This window comes from Lampris incognitus, chromosome 7, assembly GCF_029633865.1.
Source record: "Lampris incognitus isolate fLamInc1 chromosome 7, fLamInc1.hap2, whole genome shotgun sequence".
NCBI classification, from domain to species: domain Eukaryota; kingdom Metazoa; phylum Chordata; class Actinopteri; order Lampriformes; family Lampridae; genus Lampris; species Lampris incognitus.
The window spans coordinates 24,726,505-24,747,889 of NC_079217.1; the positions used below are offsets into that span (position 1 = coordinate 24,726,505).

At 41.7% G+C, this 21,385-nt stretch overlaps 1 protein-coding gene and 1 non-coding gene across 3 annotated transcripts in view; both read right to left on the reverse strand.

Annotated features, from left to right (window-relative positions):
* The window catches only part of sik2b (salt-inducible kinase 2b), a 78,951-nt gene that overhangs the window by 53,475 nt on the left and 4,091 nt on the right, over window positions 1-21,385 (reverse strand). For both annotated transcript variants that reach the window (XM_056283448.1, XM_056283447.1), the window contains exon 3: window positions 16,820-16,883. In XM_056283448.1, the coding sequence (XP_056139423.1) occupies window positions 16,820-16,883 (64 nt within the window). The remainder of the gene's footprint in view (window positions 1-16,819; window positions 16,884-21,385) is intronic.
* On the reverse strand, window positions 14,451-14,556 carry LOC130116219 (U6 spliceosomal RNA). Its single transcript, XR_008810566.1, has one exon. It is a non-coding gene; the product is annotated as a U6 spliceosomal RNA (small nuclear RNA).

The following is a 21,385-nucleotide window of genomic DNA, read 5'->3' on the forward strand; positions in this document are numbered from 1 at the left end:
GAGTACAGGATCTGTTTGGGGAGACGTGTGTTGGACATGTGGATGCATTGCCTATCCATCGGAGTTGGTGCCGCATTACTGTAGTGATGCTAGTCATGTTGGCTTCTTCCAGATTGCTGATGTTGGTGCATCAGTCCTTCCAGCTGAACCTCAGGCTCTTTCGTAAGGATCTTTGGTGGCATTGTTCCAGGACTCTCAGGTGCCTGCTGCAGGTGGTCCATGACTCTGCTCCATACAGCAGGGTGGGGAGAACAACAGCTCTGTAGACCAGGAGTTTTGTTTGGACCTTTAGGTCCTGGTCTTCAAAGACTCTTTCTGAGTCTGGTGTATGCGCCACTGGCACAACTCTGGCGATGGTTGACCTCAGAGTCGATGTCAACTTTTGAGGAGAGAAGGCTGCCGAGGTAGGGGAAGTGATCAACGTTTTCAAGAATTTTGTTGTCTACTTTTATGATGGGCTGGGTAAATGTCTGGTTGGGTGGAGGCTGATATAGGACCTTGGTCTTCTCGATGTTTAGCAAGACCCAGGGCTCTGTATGCCTTGGCAAAAGCATTAAGAATGTCCTGGAGGTCTTCTGCGGAGTGTGCTGCAATGGCATTGTCATCTGCATACTGATGCTCCATGATAGTGGTGTTGCAGACTTTGCTCTTGGCCTTGAATCTATTAAGGTTGAAGAGCCTGCCATCAGTTCTGCATAGGATTGGTATCCCCCGTGGCAGCTCTTCACCAATGAGATGGAGTAAGGCAGCAGTAAAGATGGTAAACAGGGTGGGTGCGATGATGTATCCCTGTTTGACCCCTGTTTCTACAGTGAAGGGCTCTGCCTCAGAGCTGCTGTTACTGAGCACTGTGACTGACATGCCATCATGTAGAAGCCTCAATATTCTGATGTATTTGTCAGGGAAGCCATATCTTGATAGTATTCTCCACAGAGCCTGGTGGTCTACTAAGTCAAAAGCCTTTGTCAGGTCTATGAAAGCCATGTACAAAAGCTGCTTTGTTCACAGCATTTTTCCTGCAGTTGGCATGCTTTAAATATCATGACTGCTGTACCTCTGGATGGGTGGAAGCCACATTGAGATTCTGGGAATACCTTCTCAGCCAGTGGTAGCAGTTGGTTTGTGAGGACGCGAGCGAGGACTTTGCCTGTTGTTGACAGGAGTGAGATGCCCCTGTAGTTTTCACATTCCGCATTGTCCAGTTTCTTGAATATGGCCACTATTAGAGCATCTCTGAGCTCTGAGGGAAGTTCTTTGAGGAGGAAGGTGTGAATGTGGTACAGGAGCTCTGGTCCACCTTCCTTTACGCTTTCTGCTGGGATCCCATCTGGACCGGCGGCCTTGTTGTTCTTAAGGCCCCTGAACCTCTGTCATGGTGGGAGGTTCCCAATATCTTCTCTGATAGGACTCTGGGGAATGTGGCTGGCAATGTCTGGTTCAGCTGTGCTGTTGCAGTTGAGGAGTTCTTGGAAGTGCTCCTTCCATCAGGTATTAATGGACTTGCTGTCCTTCAGCAGCTCCTGCCCATCTTTTCAGTGCAGGGGGTTTAAGCTGTGGTTGCTTGGACCATAGACGGCTTTAGTAGCACTGAAAAAGCCTCTGGTGTCACCTGAGTCTGCCAGTCTCTGGATTTCCAGTGCCTTTTCTATCCACCAAGAGTTCTTAAGCTCCCTCACCCATCTCTGGATGTCCGCTTTGGCTCTAGAGTGAGCCACTCTTTTAGCCTTGCAGGTTACATAATTTTGCCAGACACGAAAGGCTTTCCTTTTCTTGGAGAGGAACTGTTCTATCTCTGTGTCATTCTAATCAGACTAGTCCTGTTGTATTCTGGACTTGTACCCAAGGGTGGTTTTGCAGGTGTCGAGGATGCTGGATTTGAGCAGGCTCCAGTGCTTCTCAATGTCTTCAGAATATTCCTGTTGGAGGGTTTCCCCAAGAGAGGCCTGAAGTTGCTACTGGGTGGCAGTTTCATTCAGGCTTTCAAGGTCCAGTCTTGGCTGGATCTATTTCTTTTTAGCCCTACACTTCCTCTTGAGTTTGGTGGGCATTGTGGAGTGGATGAGGTGATGATCTGTCCAGCAGTCATCTGCATCGATCATGGCTCTCGTGATGGTCACGTCACAGTGGTCCCTAGTTCGTACAATGACGTAGTCAAGGAGATGCCACTGTTTGGGGTCAGGTGTCTCCAAGACGCCTTAAATTTGTTTTTCTGGTGGAACAGTGTGTTAGTGATGTTGAGGTTGTACTGAGCACATTTGCTAAGAAGCAGAACGCCATTGGAGTTGATGTTCCCCGATGCCTACCTTTCCTATAATGCCCTTCCAGAGGTGTTGATCCCGGCCAATCCTGGCGTTGAAGTCTCCTAGGAGAATAACCGTATCCTCATTGGGGATTCTTGACAGTTGTCTCATCTAAGTAGGCATAGAAGGTCTCTTTTACTTCCTCTTCACAGTCTGAAGTAGAGGCATAGGCACTCACAACTGCTGCCATCTGGTTGTTGTCAAGCACCAGATGGATGGTCATGAGAAGCTTACTGATCCCCACAGGAAGTTCAGACAGGTGGCTGATGATCTGGTTCCTGATGGCAAATCCAACGCTATGGATCCTGGGCTCATCAGCAGCTTTTCCTTTCCAGAAGAAATTGTAGCCACCCTTCACCTCCTTCAGGTGTCCTTCTTCTGCCCGCCAGGTTTCAGAAAGGGCAGCTATGTCAATCCTGCATCTTATCAGTTCTCTAGCAATGATCCCAGTTCTCCTCTCCGGTCTGTCACTGGTTGCACGATCCATAGGTATGCACACATTCCAGGTTCCAAAGTTCATGTTTCTATGTTTCTGACTGCATTTGGTGATCCCTCTGGATGTGGTAATCCAGTCAGGAGGTTTGAGGCAGGCTATTTTTAGGGCACCTTTGCTAGCCCCTTCCCAAGGTGGGGTGAGCAGAGTTGATCCTAAAGAGGGCTGCTCAGTCATGGGTGCAACTACCGAAGGGCTCTTTCTACCTCATCCCAAGAGCCCAGCGATTGAATCTAGCACCCACCGCCTGATGTGCTGGCTCACGACTAGGGGCTTCCAGAGCTCACAATCCTGCCCGTTGCCAGTCACCATAGAACTTAATCCGTGATGTTAGAATGGATTCCCTTTATGGAGGATGCCTGCACGTGACTTTGTTTAATGTGGGGAGACTGGTGCACAGACAGCCACCACATAGTCCTTGACAGATCTGGGTCAGGATCCAGTGGCATGGAGTCCAAGACAACTGGAAGCCCATTTCTGCTGCAGCCTTCATCTGCCTTCCCAGCCATTGGGAGGCTTCCCTAAAGTCAGCCATCATCCTCCGCCTATTCAATCGTTGAAGTCTTTATTGGATTGCTCTTTGTCAGGGACCTCCCCCTTGACCTTACCGCCCTCGGTGACCCTACCAGGAGCACAGCTCCAGACGGCATTGCTCTTGGGATCTCAAGACCATGCAAGCTTCTTCACGACAAGGTGACAATCTACGGATGGACACACACACACACATCTAACAAAAGTCTCCACTGGTAACAGATAAATGGTGGCACACACACTGAAAATATTTATTTATTCATTAATACTTATAATCCATCCATCCATCCATCCATTATCCAAGCCAATTATAATTTATTATATTAATTTATTATAAATTTATTAATTTTACACCTATAACCTCAGTGTGGCAATAGGCTCTTGGGTGTACAACAATTCTAAATATATATTTGAGACCCCAGTTAACATTAAATGTGCAAGTAGTCATAGTCAGTGCTGAAATATTTTTGATAATCATGCAATATGTCAACCCAATCTCTTCCTCATGCATAGTTTGTATTGCAGACAATGCAATACTGAAATGTCACGCTCATCATACACTTGCATATTACTAGATGCCAAATAGAACATTTGTTCTTTTGGACCTCAGTGTCACTGAAATTGCCGTGGGTTGCACTTACAAAAATACACTTGCAAAAGAAGCTTTCTGTGTGTGTAGTCAGACAGAATTTTGAAATTTACAACATTGATGAATTAGGACAGCTCAATATTTACACTGAAAATGCTTACAAGGTCAACAGGCTCTATCATTTTCTGGATTTCTCACTCCATCAGTCAGGTAAGCGATTTCTTTGACCGAGTATACTCACTGCTAGCTATCATACTCCCGTCTCTACAGCATTTTCTTAAATATGCACGCCCAACATTTCCCAACCACCTTCCAAATTCAAATGGATATCTCCTGCTCTCTCTGTATTCTCTTCTGCCTCCTCTCCTGTCCCGCCTCTGCTCTGCGGCTCCACGTTATTTGTGGTTGACCCATTTTCCAGGTTTGATCCATCCTGCTGTTGTGAGATGGCGAGACACAAAGGCAAAGGCAACAGTCTGGCATACATGCATGCGCTGTGCCCATTATTGTGCCCACCAAACCCCCAGCAAGGACGGAAACAATCACTCTCCACCTCCTCATCCTGGGGCTGGCTCCTCCTCTTTGTCTTACTGCTCTAGACCCACATACACGCACACATGCACACACGCTCAGTTACTCTCTCTCTCTCACTCACTCACTCACTCACACTCACACACACACACACACACACACACACACACACACACACACACACACACACACACACACACAGCTGCTTTTACAACATTTTCCTTTTTCTTTAAACTGAGGAGAGGGGGAGATTCATAATCCTTCTCATTAATACACTAAAACAGGTTGAATAACAATTTTCACAACTTAAATAAATGTCTGCTTTGTAACCCTCTCCCAAGAGGAAACCCGGAAATGTGCAACATCCAAAAAATAAAAATAAAGACAAGCACTTGTCTGGAGGGCACCAGCAAAGCAAGAGCTAGATGTAGTTTTTTGGACAGTTCACTTTGTGTAACAAAGATTTTAATGCCTTGATCCATCTCCAGATTATCTACATGCAAATTAGATATGGATGTGTTTAAACTCATGAAATGGAATACTGCATTACCATTTAGTGCTGCATACCAGAGTGTCTGCCTGGCAAAGCCAGTGCTCCTGTTGCTGCTGCTGATGACATACTAATGTCTTACATAACAATATTACATTGCGCAATCAGGACTTAGGGGTCCAGTGAATCAGGGCAAAATGGTTTTACAATACCTTGAGATCATCCATTTAGTAGTATAAGAGCTGTCTGAAATGAGGTTAACCAATAGTGATGGGTTTAGTCGAGTGGTATTGGGGTTATAGTGCTGTACAGTTACTCTGGCAATGTAAAGACCAATGGGGTTGTAAAGCTTGTTTTATTTATTGTTTTACATTTTTGAGCTGAAAACATGTTGGCATTTCCCTAGGATGGTAAAACTGACCCCTCCAAATTGCATCCGTCATATGGGGGCATCAAAGGCGCTGATACCTCATATTGCATAGCCAAACACACTGGCAGGATCCAGTGTGTCAGACCAATAAAATATGAGCCGATGACATGCTAGCATTAGGTAACTAAACTCTCTGGACAGAATTGTGAGAAGCTGGAATGTGGTGTTCTACAACAGTACTAGGGCCGAATTATATTGAGAAAAAGTGTAACTGTCTAATTTTTAACTTTCCATCGAGCAATAAGAGATTTAGCCTAACATGACTGATGGGCCCAATTTGCTTGACAATGCATCCTTTGTAATGGAACAATTGCACGTGCGTAGTGTGTATTGTGATTTTGATTCTGAAACAGCACTGTTCAACCCTATACAGCCAACTTTGGTCCCAAAACACCACCATCAATGTCCTCTTGCTCTCCATCCCCTTTTTTTTTGGTTGCCTTTTTCAAAATTTGATTGGGCGGAAACAGGCTAAAAACGTTTGCTTACTCTCCAAGAGGGGAAAGCTACTGTCCTCGAGTAAGACCTAGCCAGCACACTAAAATGTCATACGTGGCACATCAGTAACTCTCACAATCTCAAGCTCCCCATCTTTTTCTCCTCTGTCTTCCAATGAATCTTCCTTTATTTCTATCTAAAGTTTTTCAGGACTGTAGCTCTCTGGCTTTTATGCCACATCTTTTTCTCACCTTCATTTTTCTAGGCTCCGGTCACCGTATCTCTAGGTCACAGGAACACTACTTACTGTAGTTGAGTCAACATCACAAGTAGAACATTGGCTCCAAAATGTATAACACATACAGGGCCACACAAAAGTGACACAGCTGTTTTGTTTACTGCAGAGCATTACGGCAGTAATCCTATCAGCTACTGTGTCTAGAAGTAGGCTGAATTCAAATATGCTCAAGTCTGTCTAACAGGCGAGGTCAATAATCCACGTAGATAATGAGCTGCCCACAGCAGGCCAAACCAGACGTCTACGAATGTGTTACAGGTTCTGGATATATCTGCGGTGAGCTTGATTTAGCTCTAATTTTTTCAGGGCCAGCAAGTTAAATTACTTTATTGGCAACAAAAATGAAAATAGGGTCAAACTTCACTACAAATTTTACATAACTGTATGATCCCTCCATAATTGTCATATATCTGTCAGTGTTCAAATAATAAATTTTTGGTATGTTTTACTGTTGTTTTTATTTTCCCCGCTGTGAGTAAAAAAAAAAAAGGAATAATGTTTCATTATAACAAAAGAAGTCTCTAATAGTTGCTAAATGGGGACTTCCGGTTATGGCGTGGTGCTAAGAGATCGCAACTTTTCAGCTCCGCTGCTGGCATGTAAGTGATCCTGGCAATACTAATCAGAATTCTATTCAAAGCCAAGCAACACGTATATAAGAGTACTGGGTATTAAAAATGTCATGAAAAGGAGGCCAAAAAGACAAAAGGAAATCACAATATGAGGGCAAACATTTGGAGGGTGAAGAAAAAAAATGATGCCATGGATGACAACCTCGACGAAGGAAATGGCGAAATATCGGACGCAGGCGAGAATAGCAATCAAGATATCATGAAAGCCATAATTTCCTTGAAGAGGACTCTAAGAAAATCGATGTGATGCAAGCAACAATTGTTGATATAAGAGAGCAGGTACAGGAATGCACAGGGTGCATTACACATGCGGAACAACGGATTTCTGATACTGAAGACAACGTTAATGGGCTAATATCCAAAGTCAGTACACTGGAATGCACTGTTAAAACTATTACCAACAAAGTGGAGGACTTAAAACGCAGAAGCCGATGGAACAATATAAGACTGGTGGGCCTACCGGAGAAGGTTGAGGGCCAGGATACAATTACATTCCTGGAAGTGGTTACCAAAAGCTCTGGGACTGGAACTGCAGGAGTCCTTGGTAATAGAACGGGCTCATAAAATCGGTACCCCGCCAAACAAATGACTTGCACAAGACATGTCCGAGAACGATTATTATGAAATTCTTGAACTTTAAAGACAGGGAGCGAGTATTGAATGCAGCCAGAGCCAAAGGAAAAGTCCAACACAACAACGAACAAGTGTGTTTTCACCCGGACCTCTCTGCTGGTGTACACAGGATGCAGCGTGGCTATGATAATAATAATAATTTTATTTGTATAGCATTTTTCTGAAACGATGTTACAAAGTGCTTTACAAAATAAAACCAGACAAGGCAAAAATAAGAGTAAGACCAAATAAGTAAGAGTAAAAATAAAAACAGTATAAATCCATTATCCAAACCGCTTATCCTGCTCTCAGGGTCAAGGGGATGCTAGAGCCTATCCCAGCAGTAATTTGGCGGCAGGCAGGGAGACACCCTGGACAGGCCACCAGGCCATCACAGGGCCGTATAAAAACAGTATAAATAAAAACAAATATCAAACACTTGTAAAAGCTTTCATAAAAAGAAAACGTTTAAGACAAGACTTGAAAGAAGCTAGAGACTTGGTTTGTCTTACTTCAACAGGAAGAGAGTTCCATAGTGTGGGGGCTCTAACAGCAAAAGCCCAATCACCCTTTGTAGCAAACCGAGACCTGGGAATAACCAGCAGGGCTCCATCTGCGGATCTTAATGGTTGAGGGGGCATATACCAGGTCATCCATCCATCCATTATCCAAACCGCTTATCCTGCTCTCGGTGTCGCGGGGATGCTGGAGCCTATCCCAGCAGTCATTGCGCGCCAGGCGGGGAGACACCCTCAACAGGCTGCCAGGCCATCACAGGGATATACCAGGTCAATAAATCAGAAATATATGTAGGAACAAGACCATTTAAAGCCTTAAATATCGGCAATAACATTTTAAAATCAATTTGAAATATAACAGGGAGCCAGTGTAGGGTTCAAGCACAGGAGTGATATGGTCATGCCTCTTTGTCCCGGTAATGAGCTGAGCAGCGGCGTTTTGTAACAACTGCAGACGGTGGCGGGAGCCCTTGCTGATACCAGAATAAAATTCGTTATAAAATTCAAGCCGAGACTAGATAAAAGCATGTACAACTTTTTGCAGTTTGGCAATTGATAAAAAAATGACCTAATTTTGGAGATTAGCTTGAGCTGGAGAAAGCATGACTGAACATATTTGATTTGATTATCAAAACCGAGGTTATCATCGAATATTACCCCAAGATTCCTAGCAGCCTGCTTAAGACTACTTGACAGACCACCAAGATTAGTAACAAAAGGGCTGATTGAATTGTCGGCACCAAGCAGAATGACCCGACTTATCATCATTAAATTTGAGAAAATTTTTGGACATCCTGGATTTAATGTCAGAGAGGCAAGTTGTGAGAATTGCTAGGGTGCTAGGATCTGTGGGTTTTAGCGACATATATAACTGAGTGTCGTCAGCATAAAAATGGCAGAGCACTTCAGGATTTTGAATGACCTGGCCAAGAGGCAGCCTGTATATAAAAAAGAGCAGGGGGGCCAAGAACTGAGCCTTGCGGGACACCACAACTCAACTGAGCCATCGAGGATGTAGAGTTACCCAGAACAACAGAAAAAGTTCTATTGGTAAGGAAAGAGTATAATAAACTAAGAGCCGAGCCCTTGATGCCAATCCAAGTCTCTAAGTGATGTAAGAGGATGTTGTGATCGACTGTGTCAAAGGCAGCACTTAATTCTAAAACAACTACAGTTGAGCACTCACCTGTCTGTAGTCACCAGAAGGTCTAAAAAGTGCTCTAAAACCAGACTGGAAACTATTAAAAACACTATAAGTGTTCATAAAAGAAATCAATTGAGAAGAAATTACTCTCCAGAACCTTAGATAAAAAAAATAATTTGGAGATTGGTCTGTAGTTACTTAGGGGGGGATCTAAATTTGGTTTCTTCAGCAATGAGTGAACAATGGCATGCTTAAAACTGTCTGGAAAAGAACCAGAGGCCAGAGAATTATTAAGAATTTGCAGAATAATGGGTCTGATAGCTGAAAATAGCTCCTTGAGCAGCTTAATGGGAAAGATGTCTGAGATGCAGGAGGAGTTCATACTAGAGACTGTACTTTCTAACACTGAAATTGTAATTGGTTGAAACTGGGTAGAAGAGTCAGAATTAACATGGGGAATGAAACAAATCCAAGAGCCTGGCTGGATATGGGACCTGCTATTGTCTGCCTTAGTTTTCTTGCAAGAAACCCATTTGTTGAGTGGGGATATCGCCAAAATAAGAAGAAGATGGCTTAGCCAGGTGTTGTCTGCTCCCTATACCACCCATGCTAGAGGGGCTAGGATACTAATTCATATATCTGCCCCACTACAGATCCAAAACATAGTTAAGGACCCTGCTGGTAGATATATCATGGTCCATGTTACTTTATTATTTGAAAATATAAATCTGATAAATGTGTATGGCCCAAATGAAGATGATCCTAAATGTCATAATAATCTGTTTCTGTTTCAAATCTCCCTGGGCAATACATAATAGCTGGTGACTATAATTGCATATTAGACCCATTAAGAGACAAATTAGATAGATTAGGCTTCGATAATACATCAGATCGAGGAAGAAAATATGAATTTTATGAAAGAATTGAATTTGTTTGATATCTGGAGACATAGTAAACCAAATGCAGTAGGATAGTCCTGTCATTCCAGCACTTATAAAACTTACTCATGTATAGACCATAGAGACTATTTTTTAATCTTAGCATTACCTTTTTTCCTAAATTGATGAATGTCATTATAACAGTATGGTTCTATCAGACCATGCAGCTATATCTTTGAGTTCTAAAGATACTAAACTTGTAAGTCATCCCCCGAAATGGCGCTTTCAATCAGGTTGGCTAGTGGACCCCACATTCATAGATTTTTTTTTTTTAGATAAACAAATTGACTTGTATTTTGAATGCAACACTTCCCAAACATCTGCTAGCACAAGATGGGAGTCATTCAAGAGGTCAGATAACTTGTTTCACCAGCTCAAAAAAGGAAGAAAAAAAAAAAGAAAAAAAGAGTGCCCAACTTGAAATGAAGAGATTAGATGAGAAAATAAGAGAACTAGAAACAGATATCTACCAAAACAGGCCTAGCTCTATAGATGCACATGCAAAACTAGTCCTACTTAGATCACAGTATAATGAACTGTCAGCTAACAAAGCAGCTATCAATTCAATGAGACTCAAAAAGTCCTAGTATGACCAGGGAGAACAGCCTGGAAAACTTTTAGCATGGCGCCTTAAACAACAACAAACAGAAAGGTCTATTAACTGCATTGAAACTTCACAAGGTAGAACTATAGCGGGTCCAACAGAAATTAATGAGACCTTCAGGGTCTTCTTTAAGAAATTGTACAGTTTTGAATGCTCTTCCAGCCTGGATATGCAGACAAACAACCTTAATATTACTAGAATTTCTGAAGAGGAAAGTAGAGCATTAGATGGAGAATTAAAAAAAAAAAGGAAATTGCAGAAGCGATTGGCTGTATACAGGCTGGAAAAGCAGTGGTTCCAGATGGCATTCCTATAGATATTTATAAAAAAAAATTCAGTCTAAATTACTTTCACCCCTTTTGGAGATGTTTCAGGAGTCCTTCAGGAATGGTCTTCTCCCCACATCCATGAGGGGTGCCCTAATCACACTTCCAAAACCAGGAAAACCAAACACAAAATGTGAAAATAAGTACTCAATTAACCTCTTAAATTCAGGTACAAAAATGCTTTGCAAAAGTTCTTGCAAGAAGATTGGAGAGCCTGCTTCCTTGGGAGGTGGGAGAGGACCAAAATGGATTTATTCAAGGTAGACAGGGTTTTCACAATCTCAGATGAGTGCTCAATATTGTACACAGCCAGAGAGGGGTGACAGACATAGCCTTACTCTCACTTGCAGAGAAGGCATCTGACCATGTTGAATGGCCTCATCTGTTTGAGGTGCTTATCCACTTTGGCTTTGGGGATACATTTTGTAAATGGGTTATATTGCTTTGTACTGGGCTCACTGCAAAAGTTTTGACCAATGATGAGGTCTCCAAACCTTTTAACATCTCTCGAGGATGCCCGCAAGGAAGTCCTTTATCACTATTGCTATTTAGTCTTGTAAGAGAACCATTTGCTATAGCAGTGAGGATGCATAGTGACATTTATGGAATTCGAGAAGGTCATTTAGAATAGCACTCTTTACCAATGATGTAATCTTGCTCCTGAAAAAAATCTAAACAATTCTATCCCTAAACTCTTATTAAAACATTTGGAAAACTATCTGGATACAAAGTTAATCATTCAAAATCATCTATAATGTTCATTAATAATACAGAGGAAAAATAGCCACATTTATGCTTCTATTTTCAACCCAACAGATAATTTCATATATCTGGGCATAAAAATTGTCCCTGAGGTGAATAGATCACTCAGATAAATTATGACCCAATTCTGGAAGCTACTACCTCATCAGTAGAGCATTGGACATCTTTACCTATTTCTATGATTGGCAGGATAAATATTCTAAAAATGAACATACTCCCTAAATATCTCTGTTCTAGACTATCCCCCTGCCACCTCCCTCATCTTTGTTTACTAGAATTAAAAAATTGTTTACCAAATTTATTTGGCTAAATAAATACCCCAGACTACGTCTATCTTTATTATATCTAACATATGACGAGGAGGCCTTAAATGTCCAAACATTCAATGGTATTACTGGGCAGCTCAACTGCAGTCCATATGTTTTATTTTTCATCTGAAAACCCTTCTGCTTGGATGGATATAGAATCTTATTCTGTTATGCCAAGCTTACTGTTGTATTTGTATTCAGCAGGTTGCAAATACCTGAGAAAAAATACAGACAACCCTATTGTATTAATCATGATTAACGTTTGGTTTGACACTCGTAAATATTTGAATATAAACTCCTCCTGGTCATGCTTCAGTCCTATTTGGGGTAATGTTAACTTTAAACCCGGGAAATGTGACTCAGGATTTCGGCTATGGGCTGAAAAAGGGTTAAGAAAAGTGCAAGATATGTACAGTGACAATAAAGCACTTACAGTGCCTTGCAAAAGTATTCAACCCCCTTGACAGTCATCACTAATTTCTGGATTATAAAAGATACTCACACATCTGTTCCTGAACAATATTATTCTTATGAACCCATAAGCTCTGACAGCATGTTCCCAAAGCCAAAATAAGTTATATTTCACTAACTTTTTATTAATAAATTAAAAACTACAATATAGTGCTTGCTTGCCCTGTCCAGGGTGTCTCCCTGCCTGCCGCCCAATGACTGCTGGGAGAGGCTCCAGCATCCCCACGACCCTGAGAGCAGGATAAGTGGTTTGGATAATGGATGGATAGTGCTTGCATAAGTATTCAACCCCTTGTGCTCTGAAAGCTCCAAGTTTACATAAATGACAAATTATTCCTAAAACAACCTCAGGTTAACCCAGTTGGACATACTTAGTGTGCACCTGTAAGATATTAAAGTAATGGTCTCGTTTATGGGTACAAAAGGTACTCTGTGTAAAGTTCATTAGCTGGGCGTAAACTCCATCAGAAAACGAAGACAAAGGAGCATAATACTGAAGTAAGAGACAAAGTGATTAAAATGCAGAAGGCAGGAAAGGGATACAAAACAATATCCAAGTGTTTGGATCTCCCATGGAACACTGTTGGATCCATTGTCAGAAAGTGGAAGCTGTATTACACCACCCAGACATTTTGTAGGACAGGCCGTCCCTCAAAGCTAAGTGTCCGAGCAAGACATGGGCCGGTGAGGAAAGCCACAGATGATCCTGCAATCACTTTGAAGTAGCTGCAGAAGTCAGTGGCTGAAACTATAATTATATAGCTAGTTAGCTATAACTATATAGACGATGAAATATCTTAAGAAGACTGGAGTAAGACATGTAGGAAGGCTCAGAGGCAGACATTTACTTAACAGTAGCTTGAACTTATACAGTATAAATGGCTGATGTGTACATACATAACTCCCGTTAAATTGCACAAGTTTAATGATAATATTCCTGATACCTGTATCAAGTGTAATGAGGCAAGAGGGACACTATACCACTGTATATGGGAATGCGTGAAAGTGAAATCCTTTTGGCTATATGTTGATCAAATTTTATCAAAAAAATTACCATTGGATCCTAGGCTTTTTATACTGGGTATATATCCTACAAACCATCATTTACAAAGCAAAGAGTTTAAATTCATAGACATGTGTATATTACAAGGTAAAAGTATAATTGCTCTTAATTGGAAAAATGTTAATGGGCCAAGAATTAGAATTTGTATTAAAGAAATGGCTTCAAACAGGTCAATGGAAAAGATAATGCATATTGTTAGATGTAAACAAAATATTTTTGATGATATCTGGAGACCTTTTATGTACTTCTTAAGGCATAATGTTAATGTTGGCAACCTGCTTCAGCAGGAACAAGCTCCGAGGGAGTAGGGTAACATCAAGTTCGTGTACATTGATCTAAGACACACACTTTACTTTTTTATTTATCTATTTACTTTTTAAAAAATTATATTTTTTCCTTTTTTTTTTATGCCCCTACTTGGTTGGCAGGGATGAGTTGTGGGAGGGAGAATGGGGGAAAATGTTTACTGTGTTTTGTATAATTGTTATTCATTGCATATTTTGATGTGATTTGCAAACTATAAAGAAAAAGTAAAAAAAAAAGTTAGTAAACGGGATGGTTTGAGCACTGAATCTCATTAAATTAGAACACTGTGTCCATGAATGAGTGTGCTTCTGTGTGTGTGTGTGTGTGTGTGTGTGTGTGTGTGTGTGTGTCCATGTGATACATGTGTGAGACTGACAGAGTACGCGCCACTTTGGCTCAATGACAGAAAAAGATAATTTCTTATCTTATCTCTTCAACAGTCCTACTGCTGCTCTCGGTGTTAGGAAGGTTACTTTCGAAATGTAATAGGTTACAGATTACTAGTTACCCTGCTGAAAAAAAATTAATGAGTAATGTAACTATTTTAATCACTTCAAAGTAATTAAACTTGTTCCATTTGATTGCTTTTGGTTACTTTTCCAAGAAATGTTTTAATCCATCCATCCATTATCCAAACCGCTTATCCTGTTCTCAGGGTCGCGGGGATAAAATGAGAAATGCATCATGAATTTGCATGTCATCCTTGCGCAGGGGCCACGCTAATTTTCTATGTATCGTTCCAATTTTAATGTATGTATTGCCAAAGCAATTCTGGACAATAAAGCTGGAAAGTCCTGATTTTAATGCACAACCACCAAAACAAATAAGCTTTTTCCCCAAAAGAATATATTCAGATGTAACCCCTTTGTAATCAGCAACATTTTGATTACTAACTGTAATTTAATCACGTTTTTCTCAGTAACTGTAACTGATTACATTTATTTTGTAATTTAATTATGCAACGTCTTGATGCATGCTCAATAATCCAGGTAAAGAATCCCAGAATGTTGAATCAGTTCATCTAGACACAATGTTTAATGGGAGAAACGTTTCATCACTCATCTAAGTGACTTGGAATCACCCGCTTCCATCACATGCAAACGGGGCAGGCTAAGCTAACTGCTAGCCCATGCAGTTCCAACAGTCATCCTGGCGTTTGCTGTCTTGGACAGTGACATTTTTTTTATATGTTGGATATATGTGTTTTTGTAGTTTGGATATATGTGTTCTTGTAGTTTGGATGTTTTGTCTTTGTGTTGCACTCCTGCGGGCTGAGGGAAACAATATAATGAAATGACAAATAAATGTTCCTGATCCTCACTTCTTCAGTCTCAACTGATTGCAGGTATCCCCACCCTTATAAACAGCACAATTGCATAACGACCAAAACAAACGATCTGTTTCATATGCAAATTGCCGTGACCATTAACTACAGTTACAATGGCCGAGTGTACTATTCACAGAGGATTGGAGACTATGCAGTCAAGCTCCGACTACATCGTCTCACTCACTGAACTGAAACATGGTTGAACGTTCAGTTCAGTTTACCAACTAGTGAACCGAGAACGTCATTCGTGGAGGATAAGCCAGCGAGCTGAGAATTTAGTCTGATAAATTGGATATCTGGCGACACGGTGGCCAAGTGGTTAGCACTGTTTTCTCACAGCAAGAAGGTCCTGGGTTCGAACCCCAGGCCATCCCAGGTTCTGTGTGGGGTTTGCATGTTCTTCCTGTGTCTGTGTGGGTTTCCTCTGGGTACTCTGGTTTCTTCCCACCATCAAAAAGACATGCATGTTAGAGTTAATACTCCTGTCTGTGCCCCTGATCAAGGCAATAGGAAGAAATAACAAGCTGGTCTCCAGGCGCTGCAGCTGCCCACTGCTCCTATACCATAGGAGGTGTTAAATGCAGAGAACAAATTCGTTGTAAGAATAAAATGACAAAATAAAGCGGCTTTCTCTTCTTTCTTAAAGATACCATTTGCAAACTGAAAGTTGCTATATCATAGTCCTACCCTATTATGTGTAGCATGTAAATCTTTGCAACACCTAAATACCTAAACACCTAAAACATATTTGGTACGGCTTCCTACTTCAAGACTTAATTCTTAACACACCGGCTCTGTGCCTGATCATCACAAATGGTATGAAGAGAAAAAAAAACAACAAAAACAACCCATGACTATGTTGCCTTGTGGGAAAGCATTTCATTTCCAGCTCAAGGCTGGATTTATTAATAACGTATAAAAGGCATTAATTTTCAAGTGCTCTAACAACCATGGACTGTCACTTAACAGACAATACAAAATGGAAGCAAGTATACACACATTTAAATGGAGCAACGAGCTTGATTCCGGTTCCGTTTCAGGCAAGTTCTCCTTCGTTTTAAGTATACCGCTGCTTTAAACCTGTCAGCAGTAAGTGGTTCTGAACCACACACAGCAAATGTCAACTCATCATAATGAATTGCATAATTCTTCACACAAGTCTTCAAGCCTGCTCCCTGAACAGATACAATTCCAGAGTCATGGCGTAAACAAAAAATGTCAACATGCATATCATGGCAATTCCTTGAATCACATGACAAGAGCTACATCAGCATATGATCTCTGTCAACCACACATGTTAGACTGAGGATGAGATAATGGGGGCACCAATACAGTACACGATACAATGCAACTTTACCTTCAGTTTACAATGAAATTCATTTTGCATCCTTTGGCAGTTCCGTTCAAGAGATTTACACACAGATTAAACATACAGTTGCAGATATGACAATGCAGGTGCAAAAGACTAATTCTTCTCTACTGCTTAACATAAACACAGCTGATTACAGATTTAAAAAGTGATGTTCTGTGCACCTATAAGGAGTAAGACAAGGCTAGGCAAGGCAAATTTATTTATATAGCACATTTCAGCAACAAAGCAATTCAAAGTGTTTTACATAAAACACAAAAGGCATTAAGAGAAGCATGGTGAACTAGGTGGGATATTGCTTAGACTATAACAGACGGGATTGTTTGATAAATTACTCACCGAAGATCTCTCCATTCTTAGCATACTCTGTTACCAAGTAGAGCATGTTCTTCGTCTCCATTACCTGAGAGAGGGGGGGGGGATGGAGGAAGAGGAGAAATGAGAGACAGAATAAGCACACACTGTAGAAAAGACATCAGATATAACATCAAGTCATCAGATAAATTTGGTAGACCAATACATGGGACAAAACAGAATGATACATATTAGGCAATAATCTAAATACCAAAAAACTGAAAATTCCTTCTCTGACCAACTCCGAAAATATAACCGTTGTTATGTTTGTTTTTTTTTTTTTTAATTTCTCCCCCTTTTTCTCCCCAATTGTACCCGGCCAATTACCCCACTCTTCCGAGCTGTCCTGGTTGCTGCTCCGCCCCCTCTGCCGATCCGGGGAGGGCTGCAGACTACCACATGCCTCCTTCGATACATGTGGAGTTGCCAGCTGCTTCTTTTCACCTGACAGTGAGGAGTTTCGCCAAGGGGACGTAGCGCGTTGGAGGATCACACTATTCCCCCCAGTTACCCCTCACCCCTGAACAGGCGCCCCGACCAACCAGAGGAGGTGCTAGTGCAGTGACCAGGACACATACCCACATTCGGCTTGCCACCTGCAGACATGGCCAATTGTGTCTGTAGGGACACCCGACCAAGCCGGCGGTAACAGGAGGATTCGAAACAGCATTCTCCGTGTTGGTAGGCAACTGAAAAGACCGCTACACTACCCGGACGTCCCATATAACCGTTATGTTGGCATCAACGAGACTAGACTGTGATGACCTGCATCCACAAATCATCAACAATGCATGGAAAACTTGTGACTGGCAAAGGGACAAAATACGCCTGCCTTTAGAGAAAACGGAGGTTGACGGATGGTGCCAAGTACATTTGAATGGTTATTTAAGCCTCCTAGACTTAGATGTGGTGCTGAGGGTGCACAAGTTGTGTAGGAGGAGAACAGATTTAGAAGCTGAAACACTTGCACATGAACAGTATCAAATGTGGAGGGGGAAGAATGGAGAAGAGAGGAAGAGAGAATGAATCAGGCACACTGAGCCAGACATTCACACTAGAAATCCCACGCTTGCTGTTTATGGTCAATATTCCATCTGTTATACTGACCAATTCATGGATTCAGTGAAGAAAAGGCAAGTTGTTTGGTGGTGTGTGAACACGGCCACTAGTTGCACTTAACTTTCATCCTAGTTAGAAAATTATCTATAAAACCGAGTCTTTTTTTTTCCTTTCTTTCTTTTTTTACATCATGGTATTTTAAGCATGAAGTGGAACTGATGGATGAATTCATAAGCATTAACTGTGAGAGACATTTATTCACACGAGCTAATGCCTTTGAAAATCCACAGTAAGGGTCAAGGGGGAGTTGGAAGTGAAGAGAAGAATGGTAAGACTAGTGTCACAGAAGAGAAGGTGTTGAGAAGAGGACGTAGAGCATACCATCAACTGCAGTTGGGGTCTCTGTGTGTGCATGTGTGTGCATGTGTATGTAAGTTGAGGATATCCACAGGGTCACAGGACCACCCCTGAGATGATTAAACAGCAAAATGCTAGAATGCTGCCACTTGGTTGTGTAATGGTAACGAAATCCCAGAGACTTTCCCTAAGTGAACCAATGGGAGGCAAAGGTTTACATAATGAAATGAAGTCACCCCCAAACTAGCGTAAAGCGGGGGGGTTGGCCAGCCATGTGCCGGCCATGAGGGTGGATAGGAAAGATGAGCTCCCTTGTTGAGCTACTGTACCAGCACAGTTTTTACACCAGCTAGAACAAATAAATTCTTAGAAAGACCCAGTATACCATGACACTCTTGTACATTTCCCAGGATGCAACTGGGCCTACCTAGATCTAGTATGCCAAAGTGGCATGAGAACAGCAGAATACAATACAATATGTAATTTATGGCAATAAAACACTTTGCTAACATAACAGATTAAACAGAAGAAATACAGAGCATAAATGTGTTATTTCCTTATTAAAAAAAAAACAACAAAAAAACAAATTAACCTTTCCTAGGTGTACATTTGAAAGCCTTACCAAAATGTAAGCGAAAGAAACAGATAAGGAATTTGGCTCAATGTCCCCTCTAATTAGACATGAGCTTGGGGTTGCGGTAGCGCAGTCCCGAGCTGCAGAACTGAGGTTAGGAGCTCAACCTTCAACCATACCACTCTGATTGTTTTTCTCCATTGTATCAAGGTGCTTCTGGAATTGCACAAACACAGCCACACATTCACAGAGTGTCAGTCAGTCATTAACTCTGGTCTCAAAGCTTAGACTATGCCATAGTGGCAGGTCCTGCTAGGTCGGAGTTGTTTGCTAATGCATTAGAGAAATATCTGAGTCGATGTGTATCCCGTGGCTCAACAACCTTACTGGCAAGGTACAGTACCTTAGAAAAAGGTCAACAAGGAATTGAATGAGTTCTGCTTGACTGCATCATCAGGCCAGCCAAATTCTGGATTTTCTAAAAAGATGCCCTACACACACACACACACACACACACACACACACACACACACACACACGCCCTGACTAAAGTTGCCAACCGACAACCAGCCAAAAACAGGTGAGGAGACTTTGTAAACAGCTGATAAATTGGTGTAGTTTTGAACAACACAGTGAGCCGTTTGGGCTGGTGTGTGAGACATTACAGCTTTGGAACAGCTGAATGTCAATTCACACAGCACGTGGTGTTTGACTAAGAAAAAGATAATTAACATTTGTTATTTGCTGTCAAGTGAAGAATTAACCCCATGTAGGAAACGTTTTAGTAACTAGAATAACTGCGTCGTCATCATACAACAGACGGTAAAGGACGGTGATTGAGAGGAGGAAGCAGTGTCGAACAAAATCCGTTCTCTGCACAAAAACCAGCATCATCAACACAAAAGGCATGACAACAGCCTACAAATAAGAGTCAGTGAAAACAGTCGGGGCAAAAAGACAAACAAAATAAACAACCAAGAGATAAAACCAGCCAAATCCACAAAGTTTGCGCACCAGACCACATGACACCGGGTCCAACAATATACAAGCCCTTTTCCCACCAAACTTACTAGCAAGACATTAGGCAAAAGGACAGGAGCACAAACAAACTGATGGCACAGCTAAAAATCAATCAAGACACAAAGCAGACAGTAGTAGGGCAGCAATGATATATAAATGCCCTTACTGCAGTATATAAACAACAATATAACAACAAATAGGATTAACCCAAATAAAGTCCCTAACTCACTTAGTCTGTTTACACAGGACTTGGACATCAACTAATTTGTAACAATTGCAGAGATCGTCAGTAAATTGTATCCCAGGATTTGCCATGTCTAATCTGCCAAGTCGTGATTCCAGCCCAATTAACTCTCTACTGTTTGACCATTTTCAAAAGAAAATTATTAGGCTATTTGAGTTCTTGGTAATAATTTTACCAGTTTATTCACGGCGTGTGCAACTTAACCACATAAAATGCTGCATATCTGATTGAGTAATGCTTCTTTCGCAACTAGTTGGTCAATATCAAAGTTGTGAAAACAAATGACTGTCAAGTTGCATAGTCGAATAGCCTAAAAAACAAAACCATGCTTACTGGGGGGGGGGGGGGGGGTCTGGTTTAAGTCCAAAAAGTAAAATCTCTGGAGTCATTGTCATTTGCTTTTTTTTTTTTTACCTTTTTTTTGTCACTGAAGTGTATTTAGGTGTCATTTATATTCTGTATAGTTATGGGAATTTCGAAGGAACTTGCAGGAATTTTTCATGTTGTACGAATAGACCAGACAATAGGCTAGTCTAAAAATTTAATTACAGTGCAACCCACTGTAAAACTTTTTTTTTTACCTATTTTTCTCCCCAATTGTATCCGACCAATTACCCCACTCTTCTGAGCGGTCCTGGTCGCTGCTCCACCCCCTCTGCCGATCCGGGGAGGGCTGCAGACTACCACATGCCTCCTCCGATACATGTGGAGACGCCAGCCGCTTCTTTTCACCTGACAGTGAGAACTTTTGCTAGGGGGACATAGCACGTGGAAGGATCACGCTATTCCCCCCAGTTCCCCCTTCCCCCTGAACAGGCACCCCGACTGACCAGAGGAGGCGTTAGTACAGCAACCAGGATACATACCCACATCCAGCTTCCCACCCGCAGACACAGCCAATTGTGTCTGTAGGGATGCCCGACCAAGCCAGAGGTAACACAGGGATTCAAACTGGGATCCCCGTGTTGGTGGGTAACGGAATAGACCACTACGCTACCCAGATGCCCCCAACCCACTGTAAAACTAATGGTGTTGGAATACAGAGTAGGCAATTGCAGTCTGTAGCCATTGGCTCAACGGCTGTATGCTGTGTGGGAGTGGCAGTGCAACAAAAATCTTGCTTCGTTTACTTTATACTTGAACATCTAAGAGTCAGACTGAACATTGAGGACCATTTAGAGAACAAAGACAGAAAAATAATATCTGTTCAATGATGGGTTTATTTCAGATTGCACATAGACTAAGCCATGAGGATGGCAACACTTCGGTAACAATGCACTCTGTGCTGTGGAAACAT